This window comes from Acomys minous (genome assembly GCF_964271855.1).
Source record: "Acomys minous genome assembly, chromosome: 10".
Lineage (NCBI taxonomy): Eukaryota > Metazoa > Chordata > Mammalia > Rodentia > Muridae > Acomys > Acomys minous.
This window is the reverse complement of record NC_140491.1, coordinates 106,008,486-106,021,705: the sequence shown is the minus strand read 5'-3', so window position 1 is coordinate 106,021,705 and position 13,220 is coordinate 106,008,486. Positions and strand designations below refer to the sequence as shown.

At 38.3% G+C, this 13,220-nt stretch overlaps 1 protein-coding gene across 3 annotated transcripts in view; it reads right to left on the bottom strand.

The window, feature by feature from the left end:
• Positions 1 to 13,220, bottom strand: part of DYNC1I2 (dynein cytoplasmic 1 intermediate chain 2) — a 48,246-nt gene that overhangs the window by 13,212 nt on the left and 21,814 nt on the right. For all 3 annotated transcript variants that reach the window (XM_084800077.1, XM_084800076.1, XM_084800078.1), the window contains 7 exons: positions 12,162 to 12,280; positions 2,847 to 2,942; positions 2,431 to 2,593; positions 2,214 to 2,313; positions 1,640 to 1,765; positions 655 to 801; positions 168 to 281 (listed from right to left, as the gene is read on the bottom strand). In XM_084800077.1, coding sequence (XP_084656203.1) covers positions 168 to 281; positions 655 to 801; positions 1,640 to 1,765; positions 2,214 to 2,313; positions 2,431 to 2,593; positions 2,847 to 2,942; positions 12,162 to 12,280 — 865 coding nt within the window. The remainder of the gene's footprint in view (positions 1 to 167; positions 282 to 654; positions 802 to 1,639; positions 1,766 to 2,213; positions 2,314 to 2,430; positions 2,594 to 2,846; positions 2,943 to 12,161; positions 12,281 to 13,220) is intronic.

Here is a 13,220-nt window from a genome sequence, read left to right as displayed (position 1 = left end):
GTAAATGAAAAAAAGGTTGATATATGTTGAAATTATCAACATACACCTATGTTTATAATCTGTGTAAGAGTATTAAAAATAGTTTATGATGAAATGCACACTGTGGTATATATACAATTAAAAACTATCATTTATTTCAAATTTTCATGTTCCTAAGTTTCACCTACCTGTGGATGGGAAAGCATGTCCAAACTCCAGGAGCAAATTTTTCCATCAGTAGAGATGCTAATCAGATTATGAGCATTCTGTGTTCCAACAACATTTACACAGTAGACAGGGTGCTATAAAGACATGAAAAGGAGTTTTCAGAGGGGTTCTAAAACAAACAAACTAACAAAAACAAATCCCAGATAGAATTAGTCTAATTTTGAGTATTTCATTTCATATCAAACCAGTTTTATAACCTGACAACTTTTGTCTTGTTGCTCCTGGGAGTTGAACCCAGGACCTTAAGCATTGTTGAGCCAGGACTCCATCAGTTAGTTTGAATTGCTATTACATTGATTAATAAAAGGTTGTCTTAGAAGAGAGATGATCTCCTGATATACACAGCCCCCACATACAAGGAAGCATGTTCAGACCCCACTCTGCCGGGTCCTCCCACAGCCGGTGGGGAAAGCATGCCCAAGTCTAATGAAGTAACTAGTTACTCACTGTGTGTGCAGCAGCGGACAGTGGAGTTCTCTGAACAGGAGTTCTTTTATTGCTACGGTTATCCCAAAGCACAATTTGGCCTGAATATGTACCACCAACAACAAGATTTGGATGAAATTTTGCAAATGTAGCAGACATTACAGCTGACTGCAAAAAAGTAGAATTTTTGTATTTAAGATTTAAGTGGAGTCTGATGAAATAGAAAAAAAACCCTACTAACTGAAATAGTCCCTCTTTACTGCTTATGGTATTAGAAGTTTTAAAAAACAGTCCATTCCATTTTAATTTTCTAAGAACAAAATTAGAATAGCTTTTTTTCAAAAGTCAAATGTGATGTTTATGTTTACATAATTATCAAACAAAATAAAACCTGCTTCAATCAATTACAGATTTTAAAGGAAAGCTGGCCTGTGACTGACTTCTTACTGTAATATGACAGTTAATATACTAGTTTTCATTCAAAGTGTTTAATTTGGATTATGGCATTATTAAGATTTTAAGTTATACAATCACAAAGAGTCACATATTCTAACCTTTTGCTAAATCCATTTTTAAAAATCAACATCTGCTTCCTACTTCAGCCACATGGTTTTACTTATCTAGTTGCGACTTCTCAGGCCTTGTTTAGGTGATTCAGCGGCTGATGGCTAATAGTATATGCTGCAATAATTCCCTGAGAAACTCCCCATGGGAAAGACATTTTCCAAAAGATTCTTTCTATATGGTCAATCACAAGCACAGAAAGTCACAACTGCAAAGGACGTTAGTGTGGCTGAACACTATAAGAGATGCTAGGAAAGCTATAAAAGGCAGATTCTATTGAAGTGAGAATGGTCAGCTTTTTGTTTGGCATCTGTTGCAAATATGGAGTGGCTTAGTAAGTGGCAAGCCAATGGAATTGTGTTGACAGGGAAAGAAAAAAGCACTTGTCTAAAGTCAGGAATGAATCCTTAACCGTGGGAAGACAGCTGAGTGAGCATCTTACCTGGCAGTGGAACACATACTCGGGCGTCGTCTTTTTGTACTTCACGTTCCACACGAGGGCCACACCATCAGGCTCGTGAGGAGCCTCTTCATTGTTATTATAGGAAGCTACAAGTAACTCTGGATACTGCTCACAAGAACCAAAGAGAAAAAAGGGTTAGGAATTTTATGTTCTTAGCTGTCTATCAGATTTTTCTGAAAATTACCTTCATAGTTATACACACTAAGAAGTCAATCCAATTTTAAATTAGCACAGTTTAACACTTAAAATGCTTAAATGTTAAAATAGTTCATTAAAATGTTTAAATTTTATATCAGGTGTTCAGTGGGTAACTAAATTAGAAAAATTGGGTTTGAGTATAAAGTCTTGAATTTCAAATCAAAAGCAGTTCCAATTCTTCCTTCCAAGGCACACAAGTCAACATGATAATGGCAACGTTAGAGCCATCACCTGTTATTACCTATTTTAAATGATACACAGACTTAATTACAAACAATGCTCCAACCAAAATAAAACTGTATGCTAATTAGAACTAACAAGTGAGTTAATGACAACCAGTTTTGCTCTACTTTACCTGAGATGACCAATCCAAGCAACTAACAACCCGATGCTTTGACCAGCGCTCATCAAAAAATTGTCGATTTAAGGATAGCTTAGCACCTGCTTGAATTTCCCTATAGAAAAAGATCACCCCCCCCCCCCCACAAAAGACAGCGTTACAACTTGTGTTACTCTTAATATTCACATAATTTAAGGCTACAGAAATTATGATCTTAGGAATCAAACATTACCCTTCTTTATCTTCCAAATCTCTCCCACTGTAGTCAAAGAAGATGTTAATTTGCTCAGAAAGGGCTCTTTCTACAATTCTTGTAGAATGGTCAAAGAAACTTAAAAATTCCTCCGAGTGTAAAATTTGTTGCTTTTCTTCTTCAGTTAGTTCATGTGGAGGAGCTGGGGGGGAAAGGGAGAGGGTTAGGTTTTATTTTAAAAGTATGATTTAGGCCAATTAAATCCTGTCAGCTCACTGTTACAGTTTGGTTCAAGAACTGCCACGCATTCTTTTAAAATGAAGCTCACCTCTTTGATTTAGAGCATTTTATTCTACTTTAACTCATAAATAATAAAACAAGTTTTAAGAGGAATCAGAGAAAAAACAAAAACAAAAAACCAACCACAAGAAAATGTCTTAAATATGCTAAGATACCTTTGCTATCACTTTCTTCATCTTGTTTTACAGTTTTCTCCTCTTCGGGTTCAACAGGAGGTTTAGGAGTTGCTACGTCATCTTCCTCCTCCTCATCTGATCAAGGAGGGAAACAATAAACAAACACTAGCTTAATACAGACAGCTGGCAACCAGTTCTGATGTGGCATCTCAGAAGCATCACAACTCCCTCCAGGTGAAGCAGACCCTCCGAGTGAAGACCAGGTACAAACAACAGGAATTTCACTGCACCAACATAGAGAATGAAATGGAAACTCTAGATTTGTGGAGAGATCTGTGGTACCTCATCAAGAGTTATCCTAAATTCTGTAAGTATGTAAAGCATAAGGAAGCTACAAGTAGGATGAATTCCTCGTGGAAGTCTTTAAAAGCAGAACACCATGTGACTCCTACACAGTTGTGTAGCGCATGCTGACACATTAATGCTGCAGAATGAAGAAAATCAAATGTCTGAAGCAGCCCACAGAGATGGCTGCTTACTTGTGATCTGAAACCATCAGTGTCTGATGGGTCTTCCTAGGACATAACAATGCTTACATTAACTCTCAGGTTGTTATTTGAGAGGCAGATTTTAAAGATAATAGCTTGGAGATCACATTTTCTATTCTGTCACTTTTAAATGCAAGTCTCATTATCTATCACTGTATGATGTAGCAATAAGCACTTAAAACAGTTTTCTTTAATTTTAATAAAAATAAATGGAAATATGCAATGTTTATACAGCTTTTTAAATTATCAAATCTCATGAATCCCCAAACCAGTATATAACAAAATAATTTATTTAAAAATGTTACAGGACATATAACTCCACCATCTCCTTAAGCTACAACCCAAGGTAGATTTCATGAAGAAAACCAAGTATTTTTATTGTTCGCGCACATTTCAGTTGTCTATTAGGGAATGGCAGCAGGCATCTGCAACAGAGTGCATCCCCAGTAATGAAAGCCTATTCAGAAGGGGACTTTCCTTGTCTGTTACAGTCATTTCCTTGACCCATGCACAAAATGATCTAACACACACACACACACACATACAACCTACACAAAAGAACGGTCAAGGATGGGAACCAGCTGCCGAGTCATGGTCCCAGCAGCCAGGCCAGCTGACTAGATAGCAGCAACCAGATGGCACTGCTGGGATTGTGTCTTTCTGCTGCAAGGTGGCAAGGGGATGGCATAACACTCTTCCGCTTGACTGCTTCCAATCCTGTGTCTCTCCCCAATGGTGAGCCTGTGCAATTACCCACACTCCAGGAGGCTACAGACAAGCCTTTACCCTGCAAACAAAATGCAGCTTGTAGGCCACACCAGCTGCCAAACCACACACAGTGTTAGATTTAGAGAGCTAAGAAAATCTTTCCAACTCTATAGTATAAGCAATAAAAATATAGCTGTACCTGTGCACAGAAAGCTTTAAATGACACTGTATAACGCATACAATGATACAACCTCCAACTTAATCAGAATGACAATGACGTATGCCAATCCTACATTACTTGAAATTGAGCGATTTTTACGTCTGACAAGTTTACAGAACTGGGATAAATGGCACGAGTGATTTCAATATATGCTCATACTTTTGAACCAAATGGTGAAGGTTAAAATTTTTCCTTTCAAGGGCCTCAATCAGCCACAAAGGAAAACAGTAATCACTGTCTTTTCAGCCAGCCCAACTGCATTTGTCAGCCCTTTCTCCGTCAATGCAGCCAGAGCAATCAACCTGCCAAACATTCAGAATGGAAAAACAATCTGAAAATACAGGGTATAATGCACCTGCCAGTGAAAATGGCCATTTCAAGAAAAGCTAGTGATCTCAGTGACCCTGCTGAGGAGGCGGTGGCGCAGAGGGGAAAGAACACGTAAAAGAATTCTCAGCGATCGCCACTCTGTTGCACACTGACACTTCCTTACAAAGCATGCCAATTACAGCTTTTGTGCTACTTAAAAAATGAAAGCTTTTTGGGGGGCAAAATAATCACATAGAGAAACAGAAAGACACTACTCCTTCTTAGATGAATTCTCATACACAAAGGATTATTAATCTGAAAACAGTGTGCCTGACGGTGACTCTATCTTATCCTATTCCGACATTAGGATGAGACTCTGCCATAAAACAATTGGCAGGGATACTGGAATAAAATAATTTAATTGCATTTACTTATAAGTTGATTTCTAGACTAAATGGAGATTCTATTTTCATGAAAAATTTAGTATGAGTGCTGCTCTCATAGCACTGTGGGTTTCTTTTTTTTTATACTTAGTTTGAGAAAAAAATGTACCTTATTTTTTGCAAATGCTATCAGCTTTCCTAGTCAATTCTATCAACTAGCAGGTTCACTGTACGTAAACTGTAAACTTAAGGATGTAGGCATCAGCTTGGATAAGTCACTGTCCAGCATGGTGAGTTATAAATTAGTGTCCTGGCCACATCGCCCGCTGCTCTGTTGCACTACACCACTTAAGCGTCATTCCCAAAGACGAGCACCAGTTCCTGTCGCAGTACATAGAGCCAGCATATTGTAGTGCTAAGTGACCTCCTAATCCGCATACTTAACAGGAAAGATGTTGTTTACAGACACTCTTTCCTTTGAAATATTACATGCAGGTGAAGTGCGTTGGCGTTGCTCTGTGTCTGTCTGCTACTCAGCATCCGCCAGGCCACACTGCAGCTGGGTGGTTAGCAGCAACTCTTTAAACACACTGCTTAGAATGTTATTTTAGAATCAATGAACACATATTCTTTCCTACAATGATTAAATATAATTAGTACTTAAATCAAGCTTCAGAAAGGTCATTAACCTAAGTCATTTTCCAAGAATATAAAAGCAAGTATTAAGCTGCTCTAAAAAAACTAAAAATGGACTATTTTTGTTATAAAGAATATCTTAAGTAATCACCTACATATATGCATATATAGACATATATATGTCTATATATAGTAGATGATTTACTATATATGTATATATACAAAAACATATATCTATATATATAAAGTGTGTGTGTGTGTGTGTCTCAAGTAAAAGAATGTTCCTCTGAGTTGATATGCCTTTCTCACTAAGAACTTTTACAACCATGCCCAATGGATGTCACAGGACCACTAATATGGCCCCAAATGCAGCACCAGAGTTGTAAAGACTGTCTCGGATACTTCTTGTTACATGATAAGCTTACTTAAATACTTAAAACTGGAGGACTGGAAGGGAGCAGGAAGGCTGCCATGCCACATCAATGTTCTGATGAATATTCATTACTACATGCTAAGTGGTTAACTCCATGCTTTCCCTGACAGAGAAGCTAAGGTTACAGGCTGAGGAGTACAGAGTGCAGAGAGGTGGGGACGCATCTCCTGTCAGTGCGTGCTAAAACTAGCTTTAATGAACCACTGAGCTTTTACTTCGAGTTAACACCAAAACTGATGCGTTTTGGTGAGATGGAAAAAAAAAACTGTTCTGTACGTGAAGCTGCACCTAGAGACAAAAGCAAGGAGTGAAATTCTGGTTGCTAGAATAATCAGCAAAGCGGTGTATTGATCAGTTAATCATCTGTGAAATGGGTGGTCTCTGTTCAACTGAAGGAAGGTGTCTTCTGAACAGGCTCTCTCATTTACATGCCACTCACACTTAGGATATGTTTAAGAAACCACAGATACACTTTTGAATAATTCTACAATAGCCTCATTTCAGCAGAAATATGCAATATCTTAGAAAGCACATGATAAACAAACATCACAGCATATAGATTTCTTGTGATTTTCAGCATCAAGTTGATAAATCTCTTCAATAGTGCATTGCTGATCAGGAAATATAACTGTACATTATTAATCTAAGATGATTTAATATCTTATCATAAATTCCTGACAAAGCAGGGAATTTGCTGATCATAAAAATGATTCAACTTACAAAACTTCAACTGATGTATAACCCTGCAAACATCTATTAGCAGTGTGAATTCCCCGTCAGCAGTTAAAATTCTAGACCAGAGAGGGATGATTTTCCCTTAATATTTTCTAAATAACCTTAAACTCTATCTATCTATCTATCTATCTATCTATCTATCTATCTATCTATCTATCTATCTATCTAATGTGTGTGTTATGTGGGCAGGCACATGCTTGGGCCCATGTGTGCCATGATGCACATGTGAATGTCAGAGGATGACTTGTGGAGTTAAGCTCACCATGTGTGTCTTGGGGATCAAAGTCAGCCATCAGGGTTGGAAGGCAGCAAGAATCTTTATCCACTGAGCCACTCTGCCCACCCCTATAAATCTATCTTCCTATACTTTCAAATCAAATGAATATTTATGACAACCTTCAATAGGAGAAGTTATATCAGTGTATTGATAAGAATCATTCTTTTCTTGGGTTTGCTTTTTTTTTTTTTTACATCTTGAATAGAATCACTTGTATTTGCTTAATAATTTGGATTTTCAACAAGGGAAACAGAGCTGACAGTTTAATCACCAGTATTTTGAATTTAGATATAATGTTAAGGGGGAAATAAAAAAGGGATAATAGCATATGCCATCTACTTTAATATGGAATTTGCTTCAGAGTCTTTATTTTTAATCTTTATTTTATATGCGTGATTGTTTTCCCTGCACATATGTCTGTGCCCCACGTATGTATGTGCAGTACACACAGAGGCCAGCGATAGTGTGGCCTGCTAGGACTGGGGCTACAGACAGTTGTGCTCACATGATGTGCTGTAAATCAAACTCGAGTCCTTTAGGAGAGCAACCATTGCTCTTAACCACCAATCTCTCCAGCCCCTTAACATATCTTTTGTAAGCAGGAAATTTGGATTTTATTTTGGTTGTATTGGTATCACTAGTAATGAGTTATCTGTGATCTTACTAAATATTACATTTTCCCCTGGGCCATAGTTTTATTCAGATTTAAATTCTTCAGTTCAAAATTAGGAACAAATGATAGAATGTTTGGTTCTACTTATATTCTCACATATTAAAAGTTAAAACCAATTTGTTAAATATATATCTTATTTTGGAGCCTTTTAAAACTTCAGTTTAGATAAGGCTAATACTATATTATTTACTAGAAGGTCTACAAGTTTGTCTACAAAGTGGGAAGGGTAGATGCTAGATAATAAGATTATACAACAAAAGATTACAAGTTGCTTACATATAACAATCTTCTGTATATTATAAATGCTAATCAACACTAACATCCAGTTCACTAAACCAATAAGCAATAGATCAGAAATCCCTCCAGATACAGAGTGGAGTGGAGGCGTGGCAGGCTGCTTTGCTATCAGCCTGGTGTTTCTCCCACGCAGACCTAGGTTCACTGACTAACTTCCCAGGGCCAGTTTCCAAAGGTGTAAGCAAGCTAGTTAGGCTAGAGCCTTTAGGATTTCTTCCTACTTTAAGTCCTTTTTATAATTAAAAACAAAACAAACAACAACAAAAGTCCACATCAAAGAGATGGACTAAAAAACATGCTATTTTCAAGAGTTAAAACTTGTAAAAGGTAAAGGCAGAAAATGAGCGAGAGGAGTGTGCCTGTGGCCCGCTCTGGCCTTCTGGAAGCTGTTTACCTGCAGAGAAGGGAATTGGCTGAGGTCACATGGTCTTAGCCAATTTCATTCACAGTAGGCGCTTTAAGACATTGAAGTACCTTGATTCAGAAACAGTACCACCAACTCACAGAGCAAACTTGACAGTAAGAAGATAGCTAGAAAGAGAAATGGAACTCCCTTTTAAAAGGATAGTTTAGCCATTTAAATAAAAGGAAGATTGGTAAGGCTGCAGACCAATTTTCACTCACTCACATGACTCCTGCACTGATTATTACACTGCCTTCTGAATTTACTGTTACACTCTGGTTGGGAGACTCCAATTCTTTTTTTCATGGTGAATTTTTTTCTCTCTCTCAGATAATTACAATCTTAAAAAATGGCAGTGCTGGGGCTTGAACCCAGTGTTTCATGAATGTGAGGCAAACATGCAACCAAAAACCCCACCGCAGCTCCTTAAGTGACTGTTAAATAACAACCATCTGGACTGAGTCTGAGGAGCCCTGAGTTAAGCAATGAATGGACTTAAGCACAGAGTGTTTACAATTATAAAAATCTTATTCAGTGTCTTTTTTTTCCCCCTCTTACCTCTAAAATTTCTACAACATGGGGGCAAAGTTTAATGTCATTAAATTAATTGTAATGACATAAAAAAAACCCCAAATTATCTAATTTTTGTAGGTAGTTGTGAAGGTTAAGGATGGCTTCATGGTATGAGTGAGCATACGCTTCTCCTTCTCCGCCTGGATACTCCATAAGTAACCACAAAAGCAAGGAAAAGGTCATCCAGTGCCTTCAGATACACACGACAGACATTCAGTAAACCCAATGAACACTTGCTAGACTGTAAGTGAGCAAACAGACCTTTATAAAATGAACCTCTAAATCTAGTCTACATAAAAAAGTTTAAAGGTCGGTGGAGTGGATGGGCTCCGTCCACCCATCTTGCCACTTGCATTTCTGTCAGTAAAGAACAATTCCCTCCGCTCTATCATCAGGGGTAGGCTGAGGTGCTTACTCACTCTCGGAGAGCACCAGAAAAATGACACATTCCTTTGCAGACACACCAACATGCTATCCAAGCCACACTCTCCTGAATCAAGGGCTGTTAAATCACAGTTCCAAACCAGTAAACTTGGCACTTGTGGGTAATATTTATTTTTAAGATATACTGAGAAAAGAGATGGTATTGTTTTATAAAATTTCACTATCTACAGCTGTATTGGAATGTAATTTTTAAAAAAAATACTTAAAGCCACTTAGTGTAGGCTGCTATCATAAATATACCAAATTTGCTGTTTCGTGGCAACATGAGAGAGAAAATCCATCTTAGAACCAGTTAAGACTTGGTTTGGAATTGTAGTTACTAAATGGTAAGCCTTGAAATGATCTCTTTTTTATTTTATTTTTTCATTTTTAGCTTCTTTGTGTACAAATAAGAATTAAGGTTCCATATTTGAGGTTGTTGTTGTTGTTGTTGTTGTTAGTGATAGTGTGTCTGTGCATGTGCGCGCGCGTGTGTGTGTGTGTGTGTGTGTGTGTGTGTGTGTGCGCGCGCGCGCGCCCACAGAAGCCAGAGAGTAGCATCAGATCCCCTAGATGTGGACTCTACAATCTTTCTGCTTCTGGACTTGGACCTAAGAACACAAGTGATTAGGATACACTCAATAAGTACTGGACTAACCATAGCTGTTAGTTCATCCAAATTTCATCAACAATTAACTAACACTTGAAAACAATATGTCTTAGAAGTTGCTTTCATAAAGAAAGCAAGGAAATTAAGTATCCCAGACAGCTAAGACTTCTCCTAAGTAGGTAACTCTGAGTGCTCCCTTTAGGTTTGCAGTGAGTGCCCACCACACGCCAGACACAGGCATCAGAGCGGGAAACACTACTAGGCTCTTGGCCAAGCTGGCAAAGCTCAAAAACAGTAATGTTAAAGGCCTCGCCCTGAGAAATTCCACACTGGGGAAAAACAACAACAGAAACCAACCTAATTTTTATCTAGAGCTTATGGGCCCCAACTTACCTGAAGATTTTTAACTGAAAATTGAAAGATAAATGAAGCATTAGGCTAAATTCCAGCACTTGATTTTCTATATATAAATAGGGGAAAATGCACCGTATACACCAACTATTAGAAGAGTATTTATAACGGTCCCACAATGCCTTATACAAAATTCCCAAAGTGTCAACAGCTCCGAAATCTTAAATATATAGTGGCTAACCTGACATGATCATAAGAAAAGCTATTTATAATTATTACTTATCACATTTGGTATGCTTATACCTCTTATTTCTGAAACATCAGTGTTTTAAGATGTCATTGGAGTATTAATGTCTGGTAATATACTTGACCACTTTCCTAAAGGCTGAGTGGTTACAAGACCCAGCATATATATGGCTCCAAGGTTTTACATAAGAGATTATAGGCTTATATTCAGAATCTTATTTAAGTCTCTTTTATGTGAAACATAAATTCATTAGTTTAGCTGGTTAAAAAAACTATCATATTTATTTGTGCTTGAGTCATTAGCTATCAAATGACACTTGAAGGCGTGCAGTGGTGGCACACACCTTACATCCCAGGACCTCGCACTCACCCAGATTAGAGGCTACTCAATAATTAACACAGCCCTTAAGTCCTAAGAGGAAGCTTACGAATTAGGTCTGCACTGGTCAGCTGTTTGCTTCCGTGTCCTGGGAATTGGGCCTCACACGTGCTAGGCAAGCCCTCTAGAGTCCACTAGATTCCCAGCCCAAGATTGTGCTTATTGCTCTCAACAATAACAACAGTATTATCCGAATACATTATATTCTACAGGAAAAAAAGTACTTCCTTTACAGTGGCACACAATCTCTTTTGGAAAAAATATGCTTGACATGGAAATACAACATAAGCTTTTCTACGTCTCAAAAAAGGACACATTAGTGACAAATTGAAGACTGAACTTAAATTTAAATCAATAAAAAGCCAGAAAGTAAAAACTTTTAAATTACTTATTTATTTTTATTTTATGAGCATTGGTATTCTGCTTGAATGCAGGTCTGTGGGAGGGAGCCATGTGAATGCTGGGAATTGAACCTGGATCCTCTAGAAGAGCAGCCAGTGCTCTTAACTGTTGAGCCATTTCTCCAGGCTTTAAAAGTCTTAAATAAATAGTAGAAAAATCACTGGGTAAATGTTTGAGTAGCTATCTTAGCTTGGCTGTGTGGTATTTTGAATTTGTGAGTTCATTACAATGTGACTTAAAAAGATATGTATATAAATACAGAAACTGTGAAGCACTGTTAGCTTATAATGGGGCTCTAAGAAAATGTCAAAGCTAGGAAGATGGCTAGTGGGTAAGGTGCTTGTTGTGGTAAGTATGAGGATCTAAGTTCAAATCCCCAGGATCCACATTTTAAAAAGCAACAAACCAACCAACCAGCAGGCCCACGTGTGTGTGTGTGTGTGTGTGTGTGTGTGTGTGTGTGTGTGTGTGTGTGTGTGTGTACGCCTGTAGTGACAGAAACAGGAGGTCAGCTGGGCCTTGTTAGCTGCCAGTATAGTCCAGGTTCGGTGACAGAGCCTGTCTTCAGGCAATGAGGCAGAGTGACAGAGCAGGATCCTCACCCTCCTCTGGCCGGCATGTTCACGCATGTGTGCACACACCACACTCCCCCACCCCCTAAACATCAAACAGAAGAGATAAGAAGAAAAAGCTCAGCATCTACCCACTAACAGTCCTAACAGCAGCCACGTTAAGGTCAGACACTCACCTTCTTTGGGTTGAGCTGTAACTGGGGTCTGAGTCTCCTTTGTGTATGTGACGACTTCTCGAGGGGGAAAATCAACTTGAGTAATTTTGGCCATTCCAAGCTTAATAATAGGTCCTCGTCTAGATAAGTAAATATAAATGCTTTTAAATACAAAAAAATGATAAATTTAAATTATGTCAAGCATGCTATTTTTAAAAATTAAGAATTGAATATTCATTTGCCCCTCGCACTGAGATTTAAAACCCCACTTAACTTGAGAAATGTGAGGTGAACAATGAATTGGCTTTACTTTAGCAAAAAGATTAAAAGGTAGCACAGAAAAAAGATATTTCTGAATCACTCAGGGTACTTATTTTTCATTTCAAAGTTTGAGTAGTGTCATTTCTTAGGGCAAGAGTCTGGGTAGTAGCAGTCTGAGTGGACAGGCGTTTGGGAACGGGCTGCTAGGTTGTAAGAACTAGCAATTATGACTGCAGACTTCTGCAAGAGGCCGGCACCTCACCCGGCCCTTGTTTAGTTCCACTACCATTAGCAGACACCGACTTTAAGACTGAAAAGTAGGTTTTTGTTGAAAGCCTTTTCTTTTTTTCTTTAAATAAGTTTTTATAGTGTGTGTGACCATGTGTGGTGCATGCGTGCACGCGCGTGCATGTGTGTGTGTGTGTGTGTACTCGCAAGTATGTGTGTATGTGCACATGCGAGTGTGTATGTGTGCATGCGTGTGTGTACACATGCAAGTGCATGCACGTGTGTGTGTAGGTGAGAGGGCAGCTCTGTGGGGTCATTTCTCTCTACCCACCTCCATGTAGGTTCCAGGGATCACACTGAGGGCCAGGCTTGCACGGCAAGGGTCTTTATCCCAAGCCATCTCCACAGCCCAGAGAAGCCTTTTGTCTATTTCTTACATTTGGTAGACATCAGAATCACATCGGTATGGATTTTAAAATAAATTATTTAATTATTTTCAATTTCTACATAGTCAATATTGTCTGTCATTCACAGTGGACAAACCAAGGTTGAAATATTCTAAGCCTAAAGTCACAAGTTTCTTGAACATAT